At 36.6% G+C, this 27,998-nt stretch overlaps 1 protein-coding gene across 20 annotated transcripts; it reads left to right on the top strand.

The window, feature by feature from the left end:
• Positions 1-77: 77 nt before the first annotated feature.
• tpm1 (tropomyosin 1 (alpha)) lies at positions 78-27,998 on the top strand. 20 transcript variants are annotated; one of them, XM_052119271.1, is made up of 10 exons: positions 82-368; positions 882-1,007; positions 1,175-1,300; positions 6,764-6,897; positions 12,236-12,353; positions 12,613-12,683; positions 14,872-14,947; positions 17,840-17,902; positions 18,019-18,088; positions 19,938-20,020. In XM_052119271.1, the coding sequence occupies exons 1-10, from the start codon at positions 255-257 to the stop codon at positions 20,018-20,020; spliced, it is 981 nt and encodes a 326-aa protein (XP_051975231.1). In that variant the 5' UTR covers positions 82-254. The 20 variants fall into 20 exon arrangements, with proteins under 20 accessions (XP_051975239.1, XP_051975235.1, XP_051975231.1 ...); XM_052119268.1 differs by lacking the exons at positions 14,872-14,947; positions 19,938-20,020 and adding exons at positions 17,163-17,238; positions 26,811-27,998 and having other exon boundaries at positions 96-368; XM_052119269.1 differs by lacking the exon at positions 14,872-14,947 and adding an exon at positions 17,163-17,238 and having other exon boundaries at positions 96-368.

The raw sequence follows: 27,998 nt of genomic DNA, 5'->3' as shown, positions 1-27,998 counted from the left end.
CAGCGAATCCTGCGAAACAGACACGGGGCACGGAGAAGCAGCCCAGTGCGACTGTTTCCAAAAAAGTATTGAATGTCAAGAGGAATTCAGTCAGCCCTCCCGTGAAAGTGCATATTTGAGAGCGCGCACAAGAGCGAGCGCTCGCACTCCAGCTCTGCGTTCAGTTCGGCTCGGCAGAGACTATCAAACGCTCCCGAACTTTATCATCACTTCTCTCTGGAAATTTAGTGCAGCCGAACAAACCATAAGCAGCCATGGATGCCATTAAGAAGAAGATGCAGATGCTCAAGCTCGACAAGGAGAACGCCTTGGACAGAGCTGAGCAGGCTGAGGGGGATAAAAAAGCAGCGGAGGACAGAAGCAAACAGGTCTGCAGTGCATATGAGGACTTTTAAAGAGTTATCCATAAAGTGCACGCGCACGTCTCGTGCAATTCTTGATGAATGGATTACTAGCTACTTCACCTGAGTGGATTTAGTAACAGAAGATGAGTCAAAATAAGGAGTGCACATGTGTCCCCTAATATATCATCTAATAATATTGTATTTCTTAATAAGTTATACAGTTTTAAAAATAAGTCGCGGTCATATTGACTCTCCTTTTTTATTTAATTAATTTTAAATATTTTATTGTCAAATAAAGCATGTGATGTGTAGGCTATGCGAAATATTATTATTTTTATTGTATTTTTTTTGTAAAATAATAATTTTGTAATAGCAACCATTTATTTACTAGCTATCAATTAATTAAAAAAATATTACACGTATGAATGTTTATTTAAAAACATATGTTAAATGTAAAAAAAGGTTTAGTATTTTAAAAGCATTTGTAATAGAGGTTCACCTCATGTGTTATGAAAACTGTCATTTATGCATGTATAGTTAGAAGACGAACTAATTCAGTTGGAAAAGAGGTTGCGCGTAGCCGAGGACGAGCGTGATAAAGTGCATGACGAGTATCAAGGTGCAGAGGAAAAGCTTCTGACCGCCGAGGAAGTCGCCACCAAGGTATTTTCCTGTCTGAATCTCCCTAATGTTTCTTTCTTTTCTCTGTCTGTTTCTCTCTCGGTCTGTTTGCCTGCGCGCCCCTATGCGCGCGCACGACGCACGCTCTCACGCACGCACTCTGCTTCCCGCACTTCACTGCTGTCAATCAATCCATTAAACACGCATAGCTTGAGGATGACCTTGTAGCACTGCAAAAGAAACTGAAGGCGACCGAGGATGAGCTGGACAAATATTCGGAGTCTCTTAAAGATGCCCAGGAGAAACTGGAGCTGGCTGAGAAGAAAGCCACAGATGTGAGTATGGAGCATCACTGCAACCACGCATCTCCTCTCTCACACTTTTGGCATGCCACTCAACTATGTCCATTTATGTAGCCTATGTATTATTTATATGTGCCATTTATATGATTCAGTTGTCTTTTGACATTTAAGAATTGTTGTGGCTATTGTGGACACTAATGGAGTGCTCAAATATGTTTCACTTAAGAATCAACTTTGTCGCAGACGGTACACCTACAGTATTACAAATAAAAATAGACACAAATGAGACAATTCGGTATTGGAAGAATTTTGTTGAAAAACGTTATTCACATTTAAATCTCTGACTTTGATGGGAGACTTGGGTCAATCCAAGCAGCTAAATGAGACATGTGAGTTAACTGGACACATTTTCTTAAAAAAAAAAAAAGAATCTGAAATGAGGGATTAAATAGATTACATTTAAAATTTATTAAAAAAAATGTGTCCTATAGGGAGACACATAGCTACTACCCAATGTCATGCTTGACGTCATCCCATTATTTTAGGCGTGCACACTGTATCTGTGATGTCACTTACTGTATGATTAAGTAAACTTCAAGGGAAAGCAGTTACTGTAAAGACCTATGGCATGTCTATAAACACAATCTGCATACCTCTGACCAAACATAGTGTTTGTATGGGTATGCAAGCAAAAACATATTTAAATTACAAGACATGCATTCCAAGACAGAGGGGAGAGAGAGAAAGAGAGAGAGAGAGAGAGAGCAGGCAGGATGTTATATTTAGACTAGTGCTTTATATGGTAAAGATGCTGCTCAACTCTTTGTGTAGTCAATGAGAAAAGTTGAACTTCTTGAGCTCCTTGATTTAAACTGGCCTATATTGATTAATTCATATAAAAACTGACCTGTTTCTGTTTACAGTAAGGCAAGACTAGACAAACTAAACTTTTGTGAAAAGGTTTCATGTTCAAACTTATGCTAATCATTATTTATTTATTTATTTGCAATAAAAATAATTATTAAGTATACACTTAAAGATTTCACTTTAAATTGATATACTTTTAATTCTATAGTATTACACTTAAACATGAATTTGTATAAAATTGTAAGTAAATTCTACATATGTTCCCAGTTCAAGCATGTAAAAATTAACGTTCTAGCTTATAAGTAATATTATTCATGATTGTTTGTTAACTAATATATCTTGTTTCAATCCTAAAATTGAAAACCTTGTCATATTTATTTGCTAATTTGAGTAATTTTCACAAGTAAATAAAATAAGTTTAAAAATACATTTGACTTAACTTTTCAAAGCTGGTGTTCCCAGCATGCAACAGGGTTGAATAATTAATGAGCTTGCATGGTTTCACTGTTTGCAAGTTTATTTACACTGTTGTTATTGTTGATTTTGTTGTTACGTTTTGGTAACTTCTTATTTTGTGTAGTCTGAAGTTCAATTTCTACTCAAAATTACTTGTTTGATTGTTATCATCATCGTGTTTTTTGCACCACGTGTGGAGATCTGAGTGCAGCTCGGTAGTTTGTCTTTATCACGACTAATACAATGTGATGTTGGATGCTGAACACAAAGATTTTTAGAAGATTATTTCAGATCTGTATGTTCTTTCAATGCAAGTGAATGGTGACCAAAATTTTGAAGGACCAATATTTAAGTCCTTTTTTACTATAAATCTCCACTTCCACGGTCTTCTTTTGTCTTTGGAGATTCACATTCTTTGTGCATATTGCCACCTGCTGGCAGTGAGGAAAATGTATAGTAAAAAAGGACTTATTTATCTGTTGCTCACCCAAACTTCAAATCAAATCCCTTCATTGTCACTCAACCATAAACACAAGTGCAACAGTGGGTGAACGTCTTTGGTGCAGTTCCAAGCAACATAGCAGTATGACAATTACAATAAACATCTGATTTACACATAACACAAATGTATCATATGTATCATATGGATTATTTTTATGCTGCCTTTATATGCTTTTTGGAATTTCAAATTTCTGTCTGCCATTCACTTGCATTGTATGGGTCTAAAGCGCTGAAATACTCTTTTAAAAATCTTAGATTTTGTTCAGCAGAAGAAAGACACACACATCTGGGATGGCATGAGGTTGAGTAAATTATGAGAGAATTTTCATTTGTGGGTGAACTATCCCTTCAGATGAATGAACTCAATCATTTTAATCAATATTATGTCATGAAGTTCAGTAGATTTTACTTAATTTTAAACCATTTAAAGTTACTTTGAAACAGAAAAACTGTGTGCAAAAACTTAAAATTAAATTAATCTCACACATCATTTTTTCAGTGTATAAGGAAGATAGATCATTCAATAGAAAAGGCCTACTGAATTAATGTCTTCCTAGGCTATTTAAAATAAATGAATAAGACTTAACATAAATTAGCTCACTTGCTATAATTAATCTATCAAATAAAGTTAAAAAAAAAAACACTAAAAGTAGGCCTACTTACTTGATTCATGATTCGTTATCAGGTAATTAAAAATATATTTGTGAGTAGCAAAATACCATAAACACTGATTCGCAGTTTTGTCCAGTGAAAATAACACAGGTAGGCTTGAACAACGGTTCCTGTATGTGGGTTGGAGGGCCCCCTCGTGTACTGTGGGAGAACTACAGGCTCTTTGCATGCGAGTGTTCCAACAATAGATTTCGGAATAACTTAAAACGTATATATATACACGTTTTAAGTTATTTTAATACATACATTTTTTAATTATTATTGTTATAATAATAAAAAAATCGATGTATTACAATATCAAATCGTTTAGAGTATAACGACGAAAACAGCACCGGTCTAATGCGTCCCTAGAGGGCGCTATAGGACAATGTATTTTAGAGCCCGAGTGCAACGCACCCCCGACCCCTGCCTGCCAGCCAGCTTTACCGCATATAGCAGCTCAGTTTCAGCAGCACCACAGGCATCTTCTTAATTATCCATCAGGCCATTGATGAACACATTCAATCTGCAGCAGGTGCTGGACCTAAACATGCCATACCTGAGGGACTTCAGTACAACCTACACAACTTTAAAATAATAATACTCATAATTTAGTCATGCAACGTATACAACATACAATTCACCCCCTGTGTATCTCGCATGAAAACGCTGATTCACTGATGAAACCGGGTAGATAAGAGTTGCTTCATGGTGATGACGTCGTACGAGGCTCGCCTATGAAAACATGGTTACTTCCGGTGTGATCTTTTAACGTTGCTCCGCGTACTCCTACACTGATTGGGGCAGCGTCTCTGCGTCCATCACCAAGAAACGCTCTGAAATACAAGACTTTTAGTAGTTATTTAGAATAATAATGGCGGCTACATCGTTGGAGGCAGTGAAAAGGAAAATAAGACTGTTGCAAGTCCAAGCGGACAGTGCTGAAGAGAAAGCGGAGAAACTGCAGAAGGAATTGGCGCTGGAGAGGAAATCCAGAGAAAACGTAAGAACGCCAAATGATAGAAGGTATCAAGTGCATGTGTTTATGTGGAACTCTGAGCTTTGGAACATCACTCGCATTCCATGCGTTCTAGCAGGTATGCGCTCATTTGAACAGTCGCGTCGTTAGAGCGGATATGCTGTATTAGATGTTCAGATGCTGCGCAACGAATACAACTGAACGCAGGTGTCTCGAGACGCGTTTTATCAATTGAAGTGCTTTTTAACCTGACAATACGTCGAAAGAACGCGGCGGTCTTGCGTGAGACGCTGAATTAACAGCGAGACGCGGCGTAACGTGCGAAGAGGCCAGTTTAGCGCATGTTTACGTAGGAAAACTATGGAACAAACAGCTTAAAACATGTTTGAAGTGAACGGCCCTTTAACGTAGCGGAATTTCGTAGCCGCCCCGCTGTACGCTGTTTACTACCTTGTTAAACGGGTAAATGTATAATGCCCGTCGCTTTATCATTTAACACTATCAGGTGAAGCGAATGAACTGTAAGGGTGTTAAACATTTGTATTTACTCACAACTTTGAGATGACCGACGGCATCCCCACGCAACACTGTTTGTTGTCTATTTAATGCAATCATAACGTAGAGTCGACTTTACAATTCAGTTACTCAAGCAGGTTTAACCGCTGTGAATAGGTGTTTGTTTAATAATTAAGACCATTTTCCCTGCGGCCATATATTCTGAGTGTAATTATTGCAAGTTAATTATAGTGTACAGCAGGTGCGTTCTACTGTATCCCTGGACAGACCTGTTCGTGTTCACTATGTTGTCCATTATTTCGTCATAATGGTCAAAGTGTTGCTGCCTCAGGCTGTGTTTGCAGACGCAGTTTGCCTTATATGGCCAGCCTGCTTTGTCACATGCAATGGGACTCACCTTGCTCTAGACAAGCAGCATTGCACAGTCACATTGCAGGACACACTGACAGTCATTTTTGTTTGCAGTTGAAGCATGACATTAATAATAAGTATCTTGTCTTATCTGTTCAAGCACGCTTGAGACTCAAAGGCTCTGTAGAAAACCAATGTTGAAGTTCAGTGTTAAGGTCATCTGTGTTGCTTCCTAGTGTTTCATATCTCAGCTGACAACATGAAATGCACTTTGACCCTATGTTGTTCCTTTAGTAGTAGGGCCTATTGCCGGGCTGGGTCTTGAGCAGTGGTTAGTTATGCATGCTATACAAACATCAATGGGTGTTTTTGTTTTTATAGTGTAGCATGAATGTGCCTTAATTGATTTAGAAGAATAGCTATGAAGTTTCTCTGTAAAACAGTGGTTTTCAACTGGTTTTGTGCCATGACCCAGATTTTACATTGGGCATCAAGTGGAGACCAAATGCAATACCAAATCCGTTTATTGTACAGAATGTCAACTACGTTTTAATTATTTAAATATATTGATATTACAATGAACTACAAACATCAAATTAGATGCATAATATAGGCTGAATAGGACATTTCACAATTTTGAAATGCATACATGTATGTTTTAGGAAGCTTTGCTGAGGCAGAGAATGTAGTTCTATTGATGCACAAGCTTCATAAAGCAGCATTCTGTTTCATTGCAATTTGCAAAATTATGCTTGGAAATAAGCCAGCTTTCATTTTTTGCTGGGTACCATGAACAGCCTGTAGTTCTCCACTGGTCATGTATTTGGCCTTTGATATTGTAATCCATATAGGTCCATTGGGAATCCCTCTCGCAGCCTGTTAATGTTGTCCCAGCGGCTCGGTAATGATCAGAGGGCCTAGCCCTGTCTCTTACATTAGCGTTGCTGCCATTACGTGCTGTACAGTATAGGGTATGTGCATACACTGAAGAAATTGCTCTGGCTCAGTAGGTCTTAATGAAAGCTAGTGAGTACTGAGTAGCATTGCCATTTAGAAACAAATTACATAGTCATCAGACTATTCAATGTATGTGTATTTAGGGGTTTGTGTGTCACAAGTATCGTGTGTGACGATCTTGCACGTTTACACTGACTGTGGTTACTCTGCTCTTTAAGGCTGAGGGTGATGTAGCATCCTTGAATAGACGTATCCAGCTGGTTGAGGAGGAGCTGGATCGTGCACAGGAGCGTCTGGCCACGGCTCTGCAGAAGCTGGAGGAGGCTGAGAAGGCGGCCGATGAGAGTGAGAGGTAAATATAGTACTCTACAACGCTTCCTATAATTAAAAAGCATAGTATACTATAGTGCAATCTATGTACACTGGTATGCATTATTAGGGGCCTAATACTGCACAGCTGTCAAAAGACTGTCTAGTGAATTTATTGGTCATTGACGTGTTTATTTTCTCTATTAAAGATCTATTAAATTGTTCAAAAATACACTTGAATTCACATCTTTTATGATGAACATGTTTTCAATTAGTTAAAATTACTTAAATCATTTTTATATTTTTTCTTGGGCTTAAATGAAAAATGTCATAGGGTGTAACAACCTGGAGACGGCAGTGTCATTAAAAGGCAAAATTCTTTTAATTTTTTTTCCATTAGTAGTGCAGAAGAATGTATTATTTCTTAAAATAAGCAGTGAAATAAACAATTCTTCCTTTTTTTAAAGTAAGTTTTTTTTTTTTTTTTTATTATTTAATATTTGAAAAACCTTTTGTCCACCAAATCAAAGTCAGATGGTGTAACCAACATGTAGCCATTTTGTTGTCATGTGACAAAACAAACGCTAATATTGAATATTTTTTTAATTAATTGGGGATGCCACCAATATGAAAATTGTCTGATAACGATTTTAACAAAATACTATAGACCAAGGCCGATATTTTGCCACCTTATTTTGTCATCAGATCACTGTTTAACTAATGAATGCTTGAAAAATGTTTTATATATATATATATATATATATATATATATATATATATATATATATATATATATATATATATATATATATATATATATATATATATATATATATATATACACTGTTCTATCAATAAATAATTTCCATAACATTGGAACTGTTGAACACATGACAAGACAAAATATTAAAAAGAGCTGCAGTAAAAGATACATACAAGATAAAAAGATGACAAAATGGTGTAACATGATGATTCATACAGTACTGTACAAAAGCTTTAGGCACAAAGTGAAAAATGTTGCATAGTGAAAATGTCTTTAAAAATATTGCCATAAATAGTTTTCATTTATCAATTGTCACGCAAAATCCAGTAAACACAAAAAAAAGTTAAATCAATATTTGGTGTGACCACTTTTAAAGCAGCACCAATTCCCCTAGGTACATCTGGACACAGTTTTTCTTGGTTGTTGGCAGATATTGGCAGTCTCAATTGCTTCTGTCTCTTTATGTAATCTCAGACTGACTCAATGTTCAGTGGGGGGCATTGTGGGGCCATGACATCTGTTGCAGGGCTCCCTGTTCTTCTATTCTAATATATTCTTTTTACAAAAGTAATGTTTGGGAGACTAAAATGTAAAGTTCAAATTGACACACTAAAGCTGAAGATATAAATAACCATCTTAAGACAAATGTTTTTGTGAAACTTCTTCTGTGCAAAAGTGAGTATGTATGAAAAAAGGTTATTTTGTACTTGTAAAAAACGTTTTCATGTCTGTTATTGCATTTTAAAAAGCAGTATTTTAAGGTTTAGTAATCTAACAAAGCCGCACAAATCATGCACCATTAATTGGTATCATACCGTTATCTCATAAGTCAAAGTCAGCTGGTTTCAAAGTGTTTTGGATGGGTTCCCTCATAATGTAGCCTGTAGGTAAGTGCTGCTTTCACAACTGTCACATCCCTTTATGGCATTTTTTCTGCATTAATGTGAAAACGAGAGAATAAAAATGTAATATTACATGTTCTTAGGAGTGCCAACCCTTCTACATATTGTGGCTATTATTATTTCTGGATAGTGCATTTGTATTCAGAGTTTTTTAAATTGTGTTACTAATTAATTATAAATTAACCAGGTTTTTCCTATCACAGTTTTTATGCTTATTTACGTGGTTTTTATGTGGTCAATAACTGACCGATAAATATCAGCAGCCGATACATCGGAGCATCCCTAAAATTAAAAATTAAGTTGTGTAAACTCATTTGTTCAAGTTGCAAGGAAAGTATTTTAATAAATTTCATATGAAATTTTTATAGTCATTAGGCTAAATAGACCTTTATAGCATTTTCTACAATAAAAATGTATCACAAATTTGTGAAACAATGGACTCAAAGATTACTTTTCTACAAAGTTGACACATGTGTTTTAAATTATAGTTTGAATTTTTGTCACATTATTGTCAGTGACCCTAACGATTGTACAAAATATCAATAAAAATATTTTAGCCATATTACGAAGTGATTTACGCCAAAATTTTGATTGGCCAATGACGTTAACAACAGAAAATGTAGTAATTGTATTACCTTTTAAAGTTTGATAAGCCAATTTATTTAGCTATTCTAATTGATTGATTATGGTTAATTAAAAGTTATTATTTGCTATTATTAGGGGTGATGCACTGCACCGTTTTGTTTCTGGTTGCCAGGCAACTTTTAGAGTTAATGTTGAATTAATTTCATGTGCAATCACAGGTGTCACGCATGTGGCTCGAGACTTTGAACTATCCGTTTTCATAACTTAAGAGGTACATTCTGTAATATAAAGCTGAGTTTGCACTGATGCCAGGCTTATCCGAATGTTACCTTTTTGATTTTTATCCATTAAGTTCCAATTAAAAAGTAAACGGTGAAATGAGACGATATAACTTTTAATTTGTAAAGTATTTTATTCATGGAAATTTCCAAAAAAATTGGCTCCCATTGAATATCCAGAAGAAATAACTATACTGGGATGTATGCATTCACCTTGATGCTCGATTTCTCATACCATGATAGATTTCCATACCTCCCACTTCTAATATATACATTCAGAGTATACTGTATTATTGTGTATAGTGCAGTCAAGTGTTGTGTTCATTAGGACGTAAGCTTGATTCATTGAAGCATAGCAAGTCAGTTGAACTGGTGCTCCACACCCTGTCCCTCCCCCTCAGTAATTGTGGTTACTGTGTTCAGGCTCTGCCATTGTGCTGGTATTGAAATGACAACATGCTGCCTCTTCCTAGCTTACATCGTGCATCTGGTGCTCTTCATACAGACTGTTTGTGTGAGTGTTGAGAGAAGTCAGTGTAATTTGCTTAACTAGGACCGCTAGCCATCATGAGTGTTTTGTAAACATTCTAGTTGTATTTAGTAGGGCTAGCCAAGTCAAGAATCTCTGTTGCTATTGCTCATGCAGTACTTGGAGTTAGGGAGTTTGTGCTACATACATCAAATTGTGCCGCTTGTTGAGGAGTGATGTCTTATTAATTTTCTTAGCTATTTAACTTTTTGCCTGGTGGACAATAAAACGTGTGGCAAAACATCTCTTAGAGACCAGAATGAAACTTGGGGGTGGGCTCTTTTGACCCGGGCCAGTAAGCAAGCACCTTAGCAACTGTATATCAGCATGTGAAAACCCACTCTGAACACCTTTGCAATCACATGGCAGCCATGGAATTGTAGAGGCAGCATTTGCAGAGCACTTTGTCTTATTTTAATTTTGTATACCGCATACTACTGATTGGACCGTTTTTGGAAACTCTGTTGGAAAGTCCTTGAAATACCTCAGCTTATGTCAGAAACTTGAGGGCATTGCAGATTTAAGGTTTGAAGTTGTATTTAAAGTGTTTTCGGCTAGCTTTAAGTGTTTTAGTTTTTGCTATTGTTTTGCATTTTCGTTTTCTGTGTTGAAAAGCCCTGATTGGGCAGTTTTTCGAGAGCCTTTAAAGTCCTAAAAATACCTCGATCCTGGAAACTCAGACATTACAGAAGGTTGTAGTTGCAATACATGGGATGCTGATTTTGTCCTAAACAACTGACACGAGCTGTTTACGTAGAGCTAGCAGGTTACTGAATAAGCAGCCATTTGTTGAGGCACTAGGCTGCGTTTCCCTTTCTTTGTTTCCCTACACAGAAGCTCTCTGTCTCCTGCCCAGTGTCCCAACATAGAGCCACTCTGTACCGAGACCTGCTTTGGCTCTTAAGTGCTAACACATTGCATAGTTTTTCTCTGCCCAGTCATCTGTTCTGACACCTGACTGCTCACATTGGAAGAGAACTTAGTTTAGAGACTGGCCACTCAATAATGTGGCTAAATGGTGTACTTCAGCATTTATCTATTTTTAGCCTCAGACAGCATGCCAACTGACCGTTTGATTCGTATTGCAAGCAAAATGCTGGCTGAAGTCGCCAGTTTCAGTTTGAATGGCTGTCTTAACGCAGCTTCTGAATACAATGAGTGCTTTCGACGAATAACTGATCTAAAGTGCAAAGTTTTCCAGGTAGGTTACATCATCAGATATTTTGAAAGACACTCATATTTGTTTGAGACACTTAATAGCAAGTAAACTAGATATCCACAATAGAGGTAGACCGATATATCGGTTATACAATTAATCTGTGCCGATAGTTGCTTTTTGGAACAAAAATCTATGTATTTATTTTTGTATTCCCCATGTTCCTCTGTGATATTTTTATTTAAATAATCATGTGCACACAAAGAAAAAATGGGACTTTATGGAAACGTGCTTTGTCAGCACAAACATAATGTCTCCAACTTCATAGGTTAATAGAATAATACAAAACCTTATTCCTCATTAAACCTAAAATATAATGTATACACTCACCAACCACACCATCACATTATGCACCAAATCTTAACATTTTCTGATTATTGGGTTTTTGGTTGAACCATAATCTACATCTGGATTTTTACTAATTTTAGACTCTTGACTCTATGGCTATGCCTGTTATAGTAAGGAAAGATTATTATAATTTTTTTTAACTATAAATCAATTTTAAAAACTATCGGCTGATTAATCGTTATCAGCCTTTTTCCACCATCCAAGTTATCGTATCGGCAAAATGCACTATTGGTCAACCTCTAATCCACAAGCAGAAATGTATATTCCACTTTTTGTCTCATGTAATAAGTGCTTTCTACTTTTGGTCAGTCCAAACTTCTGATCAGTCTATTCACATTCTCTGATTTAAAATATATATAAAAAATGAAGGTGTTTTCTGTACAACTGTTTGGGGAGACTACCACATTGTTATTTACATTTGTTCTTTAATGGAGTTTATTATCCATTTCCAATAACCCCAGCCCTAAATGGCTAGTAAAAACACAACGGTTGGTCATTGTACATGTCAATCAGAAAGTTTTCTTCTATCTTAGTAAGTGGTTCTTGGCCAGAATAAGCTGCAAAAAAGAAAGACTTCATGCTAAAAATCTAAATCTGGTTACACTAGACTAGAATTTCACTGCAGACAGATTGCCGTCTTTATTTGCAGGTTGTGGCAAGTTATATCTACATTGAATCACACTGATGCAAAAAGGTGCAAAGGACTTCATCTTTGTAATGTTTTTTTCTCTCACTCTTTCACTCCATGCACTCCTTCCAGAGGCATGAAGGTCATTGAGAACAGGGCTCTAAAGGATGAGGAGAAGATGGAACTGCAGGAGATCCAGCTCAAGGAGGCCAAACACATCGCTGAGGAGGCTGACCGCAAATATGAGGAGGCAGGTTTCCTCAGCCACCAAACCACACACAGGGGAAAAAAAAAAACACAAATTACTTTCTGCCCAACCAGAATCATGTGAACTTTCAATCTTGAAGTGTGAATTAGCAGACTCCTACTGTTTTTTGTGAATGTTAAAAGAGCTTCTTTTTTTTAATGCATTGAAAACATGGAGGTGTTTCTCTTGATCCTCTTGAACTTTGTGTAATTTGGTGTCTGTATTGTTGTGTGTAATTGTGCTGTCTGGCTTGTGGTTGCAGGTGGCCCGTAAGCTTGTGATCGTTGAGGGTGAACTGGAGCGTACAGAGGAGCGTGCCGAGATGTCTGAGGGGTATGAGACATTCCTGCAGACTTTTTTGTGTCGGCACAAACATATTCACATTCTCACACTTGCATGTGCCTGAATCTTCACAAACACACAGTGTTTATATGGGGTTCATAAACACAGGATGTGTTCTTGTATTAAAAAGCACAGCAGAATTGAACCGAATGTTTGAGACGGTAGAAGTATAATTGTTTCTGTACATATGAATGTGAGAAATCTTAACGCTATATATGGTTGCTGTAGAAATGGAAGTCACATCTTATGGCTAAAAGAACCAATCAACTTTTTGATAGATGTCATGGTCTGTTTTTTTTCTATTTGTCTAGAACTGCTTGAACATTAGCTGTACCAGCATGAAAATTTTTTTGTGTGAAAGCACAATTTCTGATATAAAATGTTATTTGAACGTAATCTTGACTAACAGTTTAGGAGATTTCAATCTTTCCCCATTCAAGTACAGCAAATAGGAGCTGTATTTGCATGACTAAAAAATAGCTTCCTGGAGGCATTACAAACATGTATGCCAAGTAGGGCTGCAACTAACAATTATTTCAATAATCGATTAATCTAACGATTATTAGAATGCTTATACAGCGATTATTGCAATGATTAATCATTCACTCTTAACCAGTTATTCAGCTTGTGTCTTGGCTTAAAAGGTATTAAATGTGCTTACTAACAATAAAGAGGACAAAATCATCTTTTAAAAATACCTCTAAATGACATTCACTGAATTGCAAGGAAAAAAATACTTTTAAGTTTAATTCAGTAAAGAAATTCATCAAGAGTTTTTGTCTTGTTTTCCATTTAAACATGTCTAAAAAAATCCTTAAAACAAGATACATTTACTTGAGAAGCAACATACAAGATATTTAGACTTGCTTTAAGAGAATGTATCTTAAATATACGTGTATTTTGTATATAAGTATATTTTTTCACTTGGTTATAATTCTGCGAGTGCAGTAAAGATAAAATATACTTCTATTCAAGATCTATTCTCTAAAAGCAAGTCTGAATATCTTATATGCTGCTTCTCAGATGAATGCATCTTTTTTTAGATATTTTAAAATCTATGTATTTTTAATATTATTTTCAACGTTCTCTGATAACATTTTGCTCTTCTGCAGTATAGCTGCTAAAGAAAATGTACGTCGTTTTCAAAGAGTTTTAGATATTTATTTTGGAAAACAAACAAAATCAAATCAAAAACGTATTTTGGTGCAGTATATAATGGGGCGAAGACTTCCTCTCTCACCTTTCTGTGCACTTCAATCCATATTTAACAAAAAAACTAAACTCTTATTAATAAAGCTGCATATTGCCAATTTTCTTCACGATAAGAAATGCACAGTGACTCATATTAGGATTCTCACGATTATAAGTCCTCAGCCATCAGGTTATAATCTAGCTGCAGCTCCCCGCGACGATGTGCATCAGCCGGGTGCAGATTCAATCTCTCCCCCTCAGATCGGGACATTCACGCAACTCAGAGTAGATGCTGACTGCACAGAGAAATTCCAGTTTCGGAGTTTGTAGTTATTTACATGATCTGCTTCCTTATTATTTGAACTTAAAGCTATAGCGCATGAAATATAACTGCATTAAAGATGTAACGCTGGGGTGTTTCCTTTAACGCCCAACGCGCAAGTTTTGTTTCGATAAGATGGTAGAAAATTAGTTAGCTTACTGTTATTTAGTGAGCAAGTCTGCTAGCAACCAGTCTAGCTAATGTTTGTTTCTGAGGTAAAAAATATATTAATTGCTAGAGACTTTAAGGGTAACCGAACACCAACAGGATAAGAGCCTGTGTTAATTTGACATGTTATAGGTGCTATTGTAAACACACCTTACACTTGAGATGCTTGTCCTGCCCCCAACGTTTTCTGATTGACCCATTCGTTTTAAAACTGCCATGTGCTAATAGAATTTTAAACCTTGTCTTAAAAACGCAAGATGCTGAAAACAGCTGATGCGTACATAGACCAACAAGAAAAAAGTGTCACTGACACAAAAATGCATCCTGTGTGTGCATCCCCAAATATTTGTACTGCCATATTGCTAATACCTGCTTCACATAACTTTTTTTTTTCTATTTTTTATTTTTTTGGTTGTCATTTGTTTTTGTTTGCACTTTCGGTTAACTTGCATGCCGCCCGTGTTTGGAATGGCCTTGCACCCCTGCACAAACTAACAGACACGTACGGAGATTACAGGATGAGCTTCAAGTGTTGGACCAAACCTATAAGTCATTAAAGGCATCAGAAGATCAGGTACTACACATGATTCACTTGAAAGGTCGCCTACATGAATAACGTCCTCTGCTGCCTGGCCTTATTTACCCTGTAGTAGGCAAATGCACCATTTCTCCTGCTTGCTACCTGTGTAGCCTTATTTGGTCCATCTTTTCTTTTATTTTATTTTTTGGACCAACACCTTTCGGTGTTGTTGGTTTCACACCCTTCTAACTTGGCAGGAATGCTGCAACCTGAATGCCCCTAATTTAAGATGGTGGGTCTTGTGTACCAAGCATGCATGTGTTTGTGTGTGAAACTTGATTCTTCATGGTTGGAAATCATTAACCAGCTCAAACAAAATGTAAGCAAAAGTTTACAGACTTCTGGTGGTCTAAGAAACATGGAATGTGTTATGGCCTGAAAAATTCTGGTGCAAGTATATGAACGCAGATGCTTCTAGCTACACAAGCTCGATGTTGTGCGTGGTTCCATTCTGAAATGTGTCAGACTGCAGTTTTTAAAACGATGCAGGTATGCATTGTCACAAGGTGCTATTTGTCCACTTTTACGGTGAGTTCTTTCAAAACGGTCTTGGTGTAGCAACAGTTTAAAGAGAATATTGCTGAGCAAGTAAATTAAAGTTATTATATTTATAGCAACTTAGCTGAATAATAACACATCTGTTTTTATGGCACAAACTTTTTAAAGTTAAAACTCTTGCCCCCTTGAGTGCAAAGGTTTGTTACCGCCACATTAACTGAAGAACGCATGTTAAATATGTTCAGCCGGACCACGCGTTGTCCAATTGCTTCTGCATTTGCATACTTTTGTATTGTTTCTTGCATTAAGCCAGATACAAGTCCCTACAATGAGTTTTATTTATTTAAATGTACCAAAAATTGTTCTGCAGCCAATCATGTGTAGTCTAGGCCTATATTAACCTCCTGAGATCCCAGCATGACTGCTGTGTGCATTTTCCATTGCCCTTTTTGATTTGTAACTAGTAGCACGTTATAAAACAAACAAACATTTTACTTCTTGAGCAAATAGTTTTTCTTTTATTAAATTTGTCCACATATGTGGACAGTAGGACTAAGTTTTGAGATATGTTTAAATAATTCCAAACTATAAAACGTCTGATTTAACAACATTATATCAGAAATTAGCTAAATTAATTCGTATTCAAAGTAATGGCCAGAATTATCCAATCAATGATAACCATGTTAAAATAAAATTATACATTATAAATTCTCAGTCTTTGTACTGATTATCATTGTCCCATGTCTGTCAAACATGTTGAGTGGTCCAAACATCATCTGCAGCCTGAAACTGAACTTTTGGTCGAATTTTAGGCTTGAATGCACTTTGCTACAAAGAGGGCAGTAGGATGCTCCCTTGCTCTCTATTTATTGAATTACTCGACCTCCATTGTGCTGTCTGTTTGCACTGGTCTCAGAAAAGTTAGAAGCACTTTATGTAAATCAACGGCATGCTGTTGTGTCACGTGATTGTGCAAAAGAAGTTTAACCCTTAAATGACAGTCTAGAGTTTTGTGAATGGTATACAGTCGGTTTAAATTAATTTAAATTATGCATTGCATGTAGCAAAGCCAAAATACAATGTCCACACATGTGGATGCAGGTTCGCACAAGGGTAAAGGTGTGTTAAGAAATGGTTTTGAGAATCACTCACTTGGCTTTACTCAGATCTTGCTGCATGTGGTTTTAAACAAGAACACATCTTTATAGAGCATAAGAATATGTTTGGAGAGAGTGTGTGAAAAGCACTTAAATTGAGATCGTTTGGGCATATAATACGCTAATAACTAACTGCGGGCACACACCCCTTCATTTAAAATTATCTTGTTTTATTAAAATTAGAACAAGGGTTTATATACTTGCATACCTTTGGTGAATGCTGCAAATATTTTCTAACCTTTTCTTGACTACGCATGCAAGAAAGAACACTAGTATGTGATTTTTAGTGAATGAGACCCATTATTTGTAAATACAGGAATTCAGAAGTTACTTTGACTTCGATTCTTTGCTGTAGCACATTCCTGCTGTGTTGAGGGGAGCTTTGGGCTCCCCAACTCCTACCCCTGTTTTTGATTGATTTTTTGGGGGGGTTTTGTGTCTCTCTCTTGTTCTCCTTTGTTCTCTTCCTGATTCCTCCATTCAATCTCCCTCTGGTTGTTGTTTCCTACGCCTCTTCACTTTCCTCCTCCTGCGTTCTTTGTGTAAAACACCAGCAAATGCGCTGAGCTTGAGGAAGAGTTGAAAACTGTGACCAACAACCTGAAGTCTCTGGAAGCCCAGGCTGAGAAGGTAGGTGTGCTGCCAGCCTCAGGCACACCCTCCTTCTGACTAAACAGGGATAACCAGTGTTTCTTAATGTTAAGCAACTCATCTTTGTCTGTAAAACCATCAATGCATGTGTTGTCTGTTTTCAATTTCAGGGATCGGGTAAATTGTGTACTTGAGGTCACATCCTTGCTAAAAAGACCAACTTAGTCCAGTTTTGTTTATTATGAAGCTGATTTACTTATTCTGGCTTGTAAAGCTTGATAGGAAGCCTATGGGGTGACATATGTTATTAATAATCCCGTTCAAGGCGAAGGCCTATATTTTGTCATATCGGTGTAGAAATGTCTCTGATAATAGTTTAAATGTATATATTCCAAAGATTTATGTCTGGCAATCAAATTGAAATCCACCCCAGCAAGTAGTATACAAAATATTTAAAAAAAGTCGCTATGCACTAGTTTTAAACAACTGGAGAAGTCACTGAAATGTATTGGTCAAAAGGTGTGGGAACCCTGTAATAAGTCTATTGATCCTCTTTGAGTTGAGCACAAATGCTTTAAATGTTGCATGTCAGGTGTGCTGGTTTGGCTTTTGAATTTTGTCCTTCATATGATGCTTGCAGTACTCACAGAAGGAAGACAAATATGAGGAGGAGATCAAGGTTCTCACAGACAAACTGAAGGAGGTGAGCTTATGCAGATCTTTATCCAGGGACTTATCGTATGTGTGTGTGGGTGTGTTTTTGAGTTTGTTTCCAATACTTGCCAGCAAACCATTCTAAGAATGTCTCTCTTACCATAGGCTGAGACCCGTGCCGAGTTTGCGGAGAGATCAGTTGCCAAGCTTGAGAAGAGCATTGATGACCTTGAAGGTATGACTTGCATTCACTTAAGCTTCTCATTTTCACATTTCAGTTTCTTTTTAAAATTCTCATTATTATTTCATGGTTTCATTCTTACATGTGATTGTGAAACATTCAGGGAGAAAATTGCTTTGCTCCAGATCATAAAGCTTTCAAACATTTATTTCTCTCCTGTCATGCTGTTCCTCAAACCTTCTACTCCACCAGCCTTCTTTTAACTTCCTTATCTGTTCAGTCACTGAATGATCATTACCTCTTTTGAAGAGACAAATTATTGGTCAATCCTCAGACAGGCTTTACATTGTTTTGTAAGATGACACCAGAGCTTTTATGGAGGTCCAATTATGTGCAGTGTTCTACCTGATTAGGTTTTTATGGGATGGTGTTAAATAATGTTCTTGTCAGTTGGATTTACCCAAGCCCAAGTTGATTTTCATAACTGTACCATGGTGACAGCGAAGAGAATGTTTGCACTTTGTTAATGTATTGGTGATAATGCAAGGTGCTTGGTCATAGACACTTTAAAAAGATTGAACACCCAAAAATAAAGTTCTGTCATCATTAACTCGCATTCATGTTCCAAACCTGTAAAATGCAAATAAAAATTATTATACAAATTAATGAAACACAAATTAGGATTTGCTGCACATTGTCCAGAGTGCTTCATTTGTATAATGGAGACTAAATGACTCAAATGACTAAACTCTCAAAATTACAAAAAAAAAAGCACTATAAGCATACCTTCAAGTAGTCCATATGACTTGTGCGCTATATTCTATGATTTCTGAATACCTGTGATAGCTTTGTGAGATGAACAAACAGAACATTTTGTTATCGAGTAAAAAGCTTACCCTTGACCATTATGGCCATGTCCAAGGGGTAGCACTACCCTCCCTAGAATTTCTAATGCAAAACACGATCAAGGGGGACCAACCCAAGCACAATTATTAAGCAGGAGCACCCACCAGTCTGAAAAAGAGAAACTGTTGCCCACCCTAAAGATTAAAATGCCACCCCCAAAGATCACATCCAAGTACCACCACTGTTCACCATAGCTCTCAAATCTTATACAATTCAAATATGGCCCATCTATTACACCAGGTTTGACGTCATTAATGAGACGCACAAGAACCAAAGACATTTGAAATCACTGATACGCTATTTTTATACTGTACATTTTAAGAAAGTGAATGAAATTTTCAAAAAAAATAATTATTAGTTTTTGTATAAAGCTATCGTACTATATAGTTTATCGTAAGTGCTTTAAACTGCGTCTCATTCACCCATTCACACACCAATGACCGCAGATCTGCCATGCAAGGCGCTAGCCTGCCATTGGGAGCAACTTGAAAAGATGACTCCTATAAACGACTGTTGGACTGTTTTTATGGTGCTTTTATTGCAATTGTTGGAGCGTGACTCTGACACTCTGAACAAAGTTAGAAACCTCTCCTTTAGTATTACACAAAGAAACAGTCAGATGGGTTTGGAATGCTGAAGTTTCATTTTTGGGTGAAGTATCCCTTTAATCTCATAAGATTTGGTTATAGACTGTGTGGCATCAATCCAGTAGATGATCTGCGAAGGACTTGGTCATTCTGTTGTTTGGTATTTTATGCTGCTTCTGAGGAATTTGTCATGGTCTTTGCATGGAATTCCTTTCTATTCCTCTATAACTTTATTTTCTGTTTCCCCTCCCTACTCTCTCTTCACATCACGCTCTCGCTGTATGTCACTCTGTTTACTGGGGGCTGTCTTGCCGCTGGATTGGATGCTTCACTCCTGCACCTTTTTTTTTTTTTTTATTTATTTATTCTCCATACCCTTCTCCACCAAACCCCATCCCAACCTCCAATAGATGAGTTGTATTCCCAGAAACTCAAGTACAAAGCCATCAGTGAAGAGCTGGACCACGCTCTCAACGACATGACTTCAATGTAATTTATATGTTGTCTGTGCCCCTCCCCATTACCCATAATCTCCCTGTCTGTCTCTTCCTCTGTAAATAAGGTCTTGTGTCTTCAATTCACACACTGTGACCTCTTTCTCGGTTTAAAAACCTTTGCTATCTCTGTAACTACAAAACCCATGGTTCCTCGTGGTGTCAAGTCATTTGGTTATTGCAAATTTAGGCTTGGGCATTAAAATATTGAACAGTGGAGCCATGGCTTGTAGAGGCAGTGTATAGGAGTTCTGTTCTTTTTAAAGTTTTGGATTCATAACAGTGTATTATTTTAATCATTGTCTAATTTTGTGGAAAAACAAGACTTCTAACTCTTGGTTATAATATTTAGTACTAGGGCTGGGTTATAAACATTATAGCATTTTTTGGATGATATACAATACCTATTAGGGCTGTTAATTTAGTGTTTTTTTTGTTGTTTTTTAATTATACGGAAAATAACGCATTCGAAAAATTTACACAATTCTGTCCCTTGACTCTTACATAAATTCTTACCAAGAATTGTTCTACCTTCATGATTTCAAGTACCACCTTTACGATTTTGCGTTTCACAGTCAGCAGGGTGCAGTCAGCACATCCTCAGATTGTGGCTGTACAGGCAAAACGCTTTATCTAACCAACGAGAGCCGGCAGCATAGACTTCACAGATTAAGTTTAAAACGTTTTAACTTTGATCATCCTAAAAACGCAGTGTGTATGTTGTTGAAAACCAGTTAAATGCAACACAACTACGTTCCATTAGTCTCCGCCTCAGACGGACCACCCACAGTCTGTGCACTAACCGTCTGATGCTTATAGCTCACAAAACTGGAAAATGCTTTCTCGAACAATCAGCAAAAATGTGATTGGCTGGTTCAATGGGACTTCTGTGAGTAGGCGCACACAGGATGTTTTCAATATGCATAGAAGCAGAGTTGCATTTACAAGCTTCCGCATTGATGGAATGAGTGCTTTTGAGGACAAAATAATCACAGAATTTGCCCAAGATTGCCAGGTTAGTGACACAAAATCTTAATTTGTTTCATTGTATAATAAAATACAATTTTCTGCTTTGTTTATTCTCTATAATTACGTTTTCTGTGCTGTACACATTTTCTGCTATTTTCCCTTGTTTTTTCTGTGCAATCGCTTGCGGAGACTCACGCCTTTTTATATAAATGATTTATGCCCCCATGTCTTTTTTTATGGTATGATAAATCTCCGATAACCCCGCACCTAAACACCCTGTAATAAAAGACTGTTTGTGATTGGTGGGTTTACATGTCAGTTAGATGGCTTTTCCTGTCTAAATGGGCAGTTCTTGGCCAATTTAAGCAGCTATAGAACCCAGACCTATGCTGCAGTCATAGGTATGGCTACACGAGAATAATGTTCCATAGGCATCTGTCTGCACATGTATACTTACAAAAAACAAAAAAAACTACAATAAATAGCGCAGACAGAATGCATCCTATGAGAGATTAAATAACTCTATTTCGAAATGGATGGATGTGGGCTGAAGGCCAATAGTAATGATCTTGGTATAAATATGGGGGTTAAATGTTTTGATTTGGCGGTAAAAAGAATCAAACTTCCCAAATCTATATCGCAATTTTTGCTCTACCGAAGTTTAAATGGGACTATTAAAAACAAAGTCTTGCCACTTCCATACTCCCATTGTGACGCAATTAATGGATGCAAATCTAGTGTTCTGACGCAAACAAAATAAAATGCTAATTAAATAATCGCAATATTCCAAATTTTTATACCGAACATGTAATGTAATATATACTATATTGCCCAGCCCTACTCTCAGTACTGTGAAGGCTTAACCCCAAAGCGAATGCGAATAATAGTCAGAAATGCACCACGGTTTTACGGTGGGGAAGCGTTTTGAGCTCGGTGACTTCCTTTTGTGTTTTATTTCTGTTGTACTTTTCTGAAGTTTAATTCCTCTGCTACTAACAAGGTCATCTTCTGTTCAGAAGAGAGGCCCAAAGCTTGACATTTAAAGGTTTTTCTGATCTGTCAACATCAAGTTTGAGATTTTATAGTATACTTCTTCAGAACAGAACAGTGAGCTGTTTGGTAAGTCAGCTGCGTGATTATTTGACACAACTCTATAGAGACTCGTATTACATCAGGTACATACGTGATTAGCATCATAGCTGGATGCATGTTCTGATATGTAATGCTATCAGAGATTTGTTTGTGACTCTTTATAATTAACTTTAGGAAGCAAAGCATTGTTGCTCCTGAGTGCAGTGGTTTCTTTCCTTTCCTGTGTGTGGTGGTATATTCCCTCTCCCAAATCTGGCCTTTTCATCACCATGTTTTACTTCTCCCCTCTGCACAGATAAACTGCTCACACCACGATGCCTCCTGCTGGCTGAACAACATCATTCTGCTTTTTCCAGCATTTCTTTTTCCCTCATCCCTCTATCCCTGCCTATCCCTTCCTCCATGTTGGGTTTTCTTTACATCTCTTGTACCGAACCTTTCGTTCTTTTTACTTTATGTAAAAATAAACATTCTTCTTTCTATGTAAAACTATATCTTCTCATTGTTTGTTCTTTTATTTTTCATTTCTATGTGCTTAAATGTTGTGGCTATAATAAAGTTAAGAAGAATTGCTTGAAGTCATGGATTGTACCTTTTATCGTTTTTATAGAAATATGGAAAAATTGTGAAATAGCAGTTAACACCGTTGTTGTTGTTGCGGTGTCCATTCATTCTTTCGTTGTGGTGTCGGGATTTTGAGGAGAGCGTGCAACCATCCATTTGTTTTTCTATGTAAACGCGTGCCAGGTGAACGTCTTTGTTTACTTTTGTTTTTGTTTATTCAGCGTCTCGTGCAGGAGCGCTGTTTTTTAGATGTGTCTAATTAAAAAGAACTTAAAAACATATTGAGACACCTGCTTTCTGTTAAACTTTATTTGTTGCGCTGTGTCTAGATTTTTTTAGCACAATAATGTGATCGATCTGAAGTCATCGTATTACAGTGAAGGTAAAAAATTTTAATTGAAATCAGTTCTACGTTTCTTTCGGCTGCATGAAGATATTAATTTGTTTTCCCACGTCAATGGCTTCAAATATGCAACTTAGCTGGCTAACGAATGCATAAACGTGACCAGCTGGATATAAACTAACTATTTTTGCCGATAACGATAGTTCCAGAAATCTGTTATCGGTGTTAATCGGAAAACCGATATATCGGTCGGTCTCTAAAAGTGTCTGAATGAGCTGATGTCTTTTCATGTAGGAAACATTGGACATGTTGGTTTACCCAGTTTTACATATTAGGCAAATTCGTTCTTTCCTCGAATTCAAATTTCCATAGGTTTATAATTAAGGTTTCTCATGGGAGTAGTTGAGTCACTTCTAGTCTGAAATGACTTCTGTTTCTTAAACCACATTGATTACTGATAGCTGTTACTTTAGAAATCTTGCTTGTACTAATTAAAAACTGCACCAATACATTGAATGTGTCGAGAAAGATGTTTCATCCACGGAAGGGTGTCTGGTGGAGCTAATGTTTTTCTCATCATCATGCCATCCCAGATGTGTATAACTTGCTGAACACAAATAAAGTTTTTTTTTTTTTATATATATTTCAGCTCTGTAGGTCCATACAATGCAAGTGAATGGTGGCCAGAACTTTGAAAGTCCAAAAAGCACATAAAGGCAGCATAAAAGTAGTTATATCCATATATTCAGAAGTGATTTGATAGGTGTGGGTGAGAAACATGTATCAATATTAATTTTATTTTTTTACTTTTATTTTTTTACTAAAGCACAAACATTTTAAATCACCAAAACAGAACCAGTACATTTTTGGTAAAACATCTGATCTATTTCTCACCCACATTGCATTATTTCTGAAGATATAGATTTAACCACAAGAGTCATATGGATTACTTTTATTCTTTTATGTGATTTTTGGAGCTTGAAAGTCCTGGCCACCATTTACTTGCATTATATGGACCAACAGAGCTGAAATATTTTTCAGAACTTTGTTCTGCTTCTGGATGGCATGAGAATTCAAATTTTTGGGTGAACTCTCCCTTTATTCCTTGCTTGTATATAGAGATAGGGGTTTGTTAAAATCCTTAACCCAAAGTATTAAACTTGTTTGCATTTTTTAAGGGATCAGACTTACAGTTTTGGGTAGGTGGATGATAAAACGGCTAAAAAGGTCCTATAGATCTTCATTGAATGAGGAATCAAAGCCATATCTGGGGACCAGAGAATTTTTTTATATGTTTACATGCACAGTTAAAGTTTGATTTAAGATGAACTAAAACACTAATTGGCAGGGTTCCCACAGTCATGGGAAAACCTGGAAATATCAGGGAATTTAAAAATTGTGATTTCCTGGTATATAACTGTACTACAAGGGCCATAAAACATCGTACGCAGAACAGTCAATACTTGATGTGGCTGCAGAATTATGGCAGAACATGCACCGATGTGCTTTCATTGCCTAGCATACTCAAGGGACCATCTGAAAATTCCACCACTATGCTGTTGACGTGCAAGTTAACAAAAAAACAGTAGAAGTGCAGTATTTTCACATTTCAAAGGTTGTAGTAAGTTGCCGGTGGATAGACTAATTTACTACAGGTGAGAATATTACAGTAAATTCAATTATGAGTATAGTATTAGATTCTTTTCAGAAAACAAATCACAAAATTCACCAAGATGTCATGTTCAGGATGTCGCAGGTTCCTAGTTGATAGACTTACTACAGGTGATATTGAGCCATTATGTGCAATTATAGAGATGCATTGTTCAAATATTCTAAACAAAATTCACCTTAAAGACAATAGCACATTCTAAAGACTTCCAGGTAAACTAGTCTCTTAGAGGAGCATGCCAAGGGAGGTTAGGGTTGATTTAGGGTTAGACTGTTCTCTCTTTGTAAGAAAAACACTCCATAACCATAGAATTGTTGTTCCATTATAACAAGCATTAACAAACACTATCTATAAAAACATTAAACTCAAACCAAACTTGAAGGTTTGACCTCTCATCAACATGGCATTTCCATCTGCAGAACTTCAGCTCACTGGATGTTTTTAGTTTTTGGCACCATTCTGAGTAAATTCTAGAGACTGTTGTGTGAAAATCCCAGGAGATCAGCAGTTATAGAAATACTAAACCAGCCTTTCTGTGGGAGAAATATTTACATTTGGTATTGGAGGAGGGAGTGTGGGCTAGGATTCTACAAAGCATCAAGTCTACATCTAGAGGTCCAAGGGTCCATCTGATGCAATTTAAGATTTTGCATCGAATCTATTGGACCCCCTCTAGATTGTAAAGGCTGGATCTTAAAGACACACCCACCTTCTGGCGGTGCTAATCAGAAGATGGGGACACAACACATGTTTTTGGGGATTTGTTAAGATCCAAGAATTTTGGTTGAGGATTCAGAGCTTTCTTTATGTGTGAGGTATTGGACACTCAATTTTTATTTTGCCCCAGACTTTGTATCCTGGGTGATGGGATGGTATTAACATGGGGGATGGATATTTAAAAAGTTGGGTCCTAGCCAGATTCATGATTGGCAGAAGAGTCATCCTCGGGGGATGGAAGTCAGCTGAGGTACCCTTGTTTAGGGAATGTTCTGCTGTCTGATCTGATAAATCCATCCCATCAGAAACACCTTCAATACAGTTGTCAGGACTGTTCTTCAGGTTTGTTTCACTCTGATGCTTGTGCTTTTTTTTTTAACATAGAGAAATGCTAACTAACGCTTCTGATTTCTTCATCTTTTCTAATGTCTTCACTCTGTTCTTTCTCTGTTTCTCTCTTTTTTTTTAACCTGCTGCCTTGACTGCCCCTGCAGATCGCCTCTACCAGCAGCTCGAGAAAAACCGTCTTCTCTCTAACAAGCTGAGAATGGCCTTAAATGACAACTAAAACTAGTGTGGACTTTTTGTTTCTTATCACCAAATGGTGTCTAAAACAAATGCATCTGTTGTGATTGAGTTCAAGAAATGTGTATGGAGGTTATTCTTTTGCTGCCTTCAAGATGAATGCACTTGAACGCCACCATGTCATAATTACCAGTGGGAAACTTGACCCATTTTCATTTTGAAGTGTAAAATGTAGTTTGTGTGGATTTTGTGCACCGTTTATGAATAGCACTTAGAAAAATTATGCGGCAACAGGCTTGCAAATCTAAACTACATTTCCCATCATTCTCTCTGGCAGCACGGAAATGATTAAATTAATAGAAAAAGCATCAATCTTACACTTAACGTGCCTCTCTTTGCGCTTAAAAGATTCCAGACTTTGTCAAAAAGTGAAAAACGTAGGAAATAAGAAATTGCCCACTGCATTCATTTTATTGAATCTCATCGTAATTGCGATTTCCGAACTCACAAGTAGGAACTTCGTAGAATGACTTGAAGGCAGCATTTATACAATCAATATCTACCAAATTAATCAGGATAATATCAGGATAATATCATATGCTTTTTGCATTATGCAAGAGACTGCACGCAATCTTTAATCGTGTTTAACTGTCATACTGAATATATTTATATAGAAATATATATGTATATACAATATCAGTGTATGTCTGCTATGGTTACTCTTTAATTTAAAGCATGCATTGAGTGTGGGAAGTATATTATTACAACTGACCAGTCTTGCATGTATAGTTACAATTGTGTTTTTACCCAAAACATTTTTTTTTAATGAACGTACGGGAGGAACCCACTGCATGTTATGTTAATGTCTTTTTCACTTGATTAATGTCTGTTTCACTTGATGTTCTAACAGAAAAACTCTCACATGCTAAAGAAGAGAACGTCGATATGAATCAGATGTTGGAACAGACTCTATTGGAGCTGAATAACATGTGAAAAGCCTGGTCACGTAAAGATGTCTGCATTTTGTAATCATTGAGTGTTTATTTTTCCTCCTGACAATTATCAGATTGAATAACGTGCCATTTTGTTATAAAGATTTTGTTTTTCCATGTATTTAATTTTTTTAAGGTAATATTATGGTACGTGTTCATTTTATTCTGGTTATACACAAACAAAACAAAGTTGGCAACAATTGCACTTAATTGTCAATATATGCACCATAACTGTTATCATGGACATGGAGTTTGAAGCCAAGTTTAAATGAAATTGAAAGGTTTTCTTTTAAAGTGTACATAGGATTAGGTTGTCCTATGTATACTGGTGCTACTGTGAAGGCAGATGTCTGGCAGTGTGTAACTTTTAGGTTTATGACTTAACCATATACACTTTTCCAATTTGGATTACATTTATTTGTGCCAATGTTTAGCCCTTGCCATAAAGGGACATCTTTACACCAGCTTATATTTATTTGTGTCCCCTTATTACTAGCTACAAAATGTGCAGATATTTGCAGATGCATTATTGGGTTTGCTCACGCCAAAACCCTCACAGTTCAAAATGTCTTCATTTTGAATTAGAAAATATGGAGTCATGTTTGGTTGTGCCTTGATTATTTTAGTCATTTTAAATGTAAGTGTATTAAATGTGTCAAATAAAATGTACAAAGCTAAAATAAGTATAAATAAAACCACACATTGACATTTTCTAAAGCTTGGGGTCTGTTTTTGAGCTTAAAGTGAGCTGTTGGAATGGAGCATGCAAACCGCCAAAGTTTTGCGCTAACTAACTTATTCACATACAGAGCTTTTAGATCTCCCCTCACTGAACACAACAAATGCTAATCAGCCCATCTGCTTCCTGTATTACATTTAACATTAGCTTCTGTTGGCTTTGTATATCCCAAGTTTTCTCCTGTATGACAAAAAAGACTGAGATTACAAACATCTGTCTTCAATGTTATATTTGTAGTGTAGGTCTGTGGAAAGATATTTGAATTCTTTAGTCATCTAACCACACTTTGGACCATGTAGAGGTTTGAAGATTTAGTGTATATGGTTAGTTGACGAGTAGCATATCAATAAACTTTACCATTAACTTG

Source organism: Xyrauchen texanus, chromosome 46 (genome assembly GCF_025860055.1).
Source record: "Xyrauchen texanus isolate HMW12.3.18 chromosome 46, RBS_HiC_50CHRs, whole genome shotgun sequence".
Classification (NCBI taxonomy): Eukaryota; Metazoa; Chordata; class Actinopteri; order Cypriniformes; family Catostomidae; genus Xyrauchen; species Xyrauchen texanus.
Note: the sequence above shows the minus strand (reverse complement) of the source record. Positions and strands in the feature narration are given on the sequence as shown.

What these genes read in the sequence shown, in the direction of transcription:
- tpm1 (XM_052119268.1), top strand. Translation starts at nt 255, where the DNA reads ATGGATGCCATTAAGAAGAAGATGCAGATGCTCAAGCTCGACAAGGAG. An exon ending in CCGAGGAAGTCGCCACCAAG is followed by an intron (nt 1,008 to 1,174) that starts GTATTTTCCTGT and finishes AAACACGCATAG; the next exon opens with CTTGAGGATGACCTTGTAGC. An exon ending in CGTGCCGAGATGTCTGAGGG is followed by an intron (nt 12,684 to 17,162) that starts GTATGAGACATT and finishes GTAAAACACCAG; the next exon opens with CAAATGCGCTGAGCTTGAGG.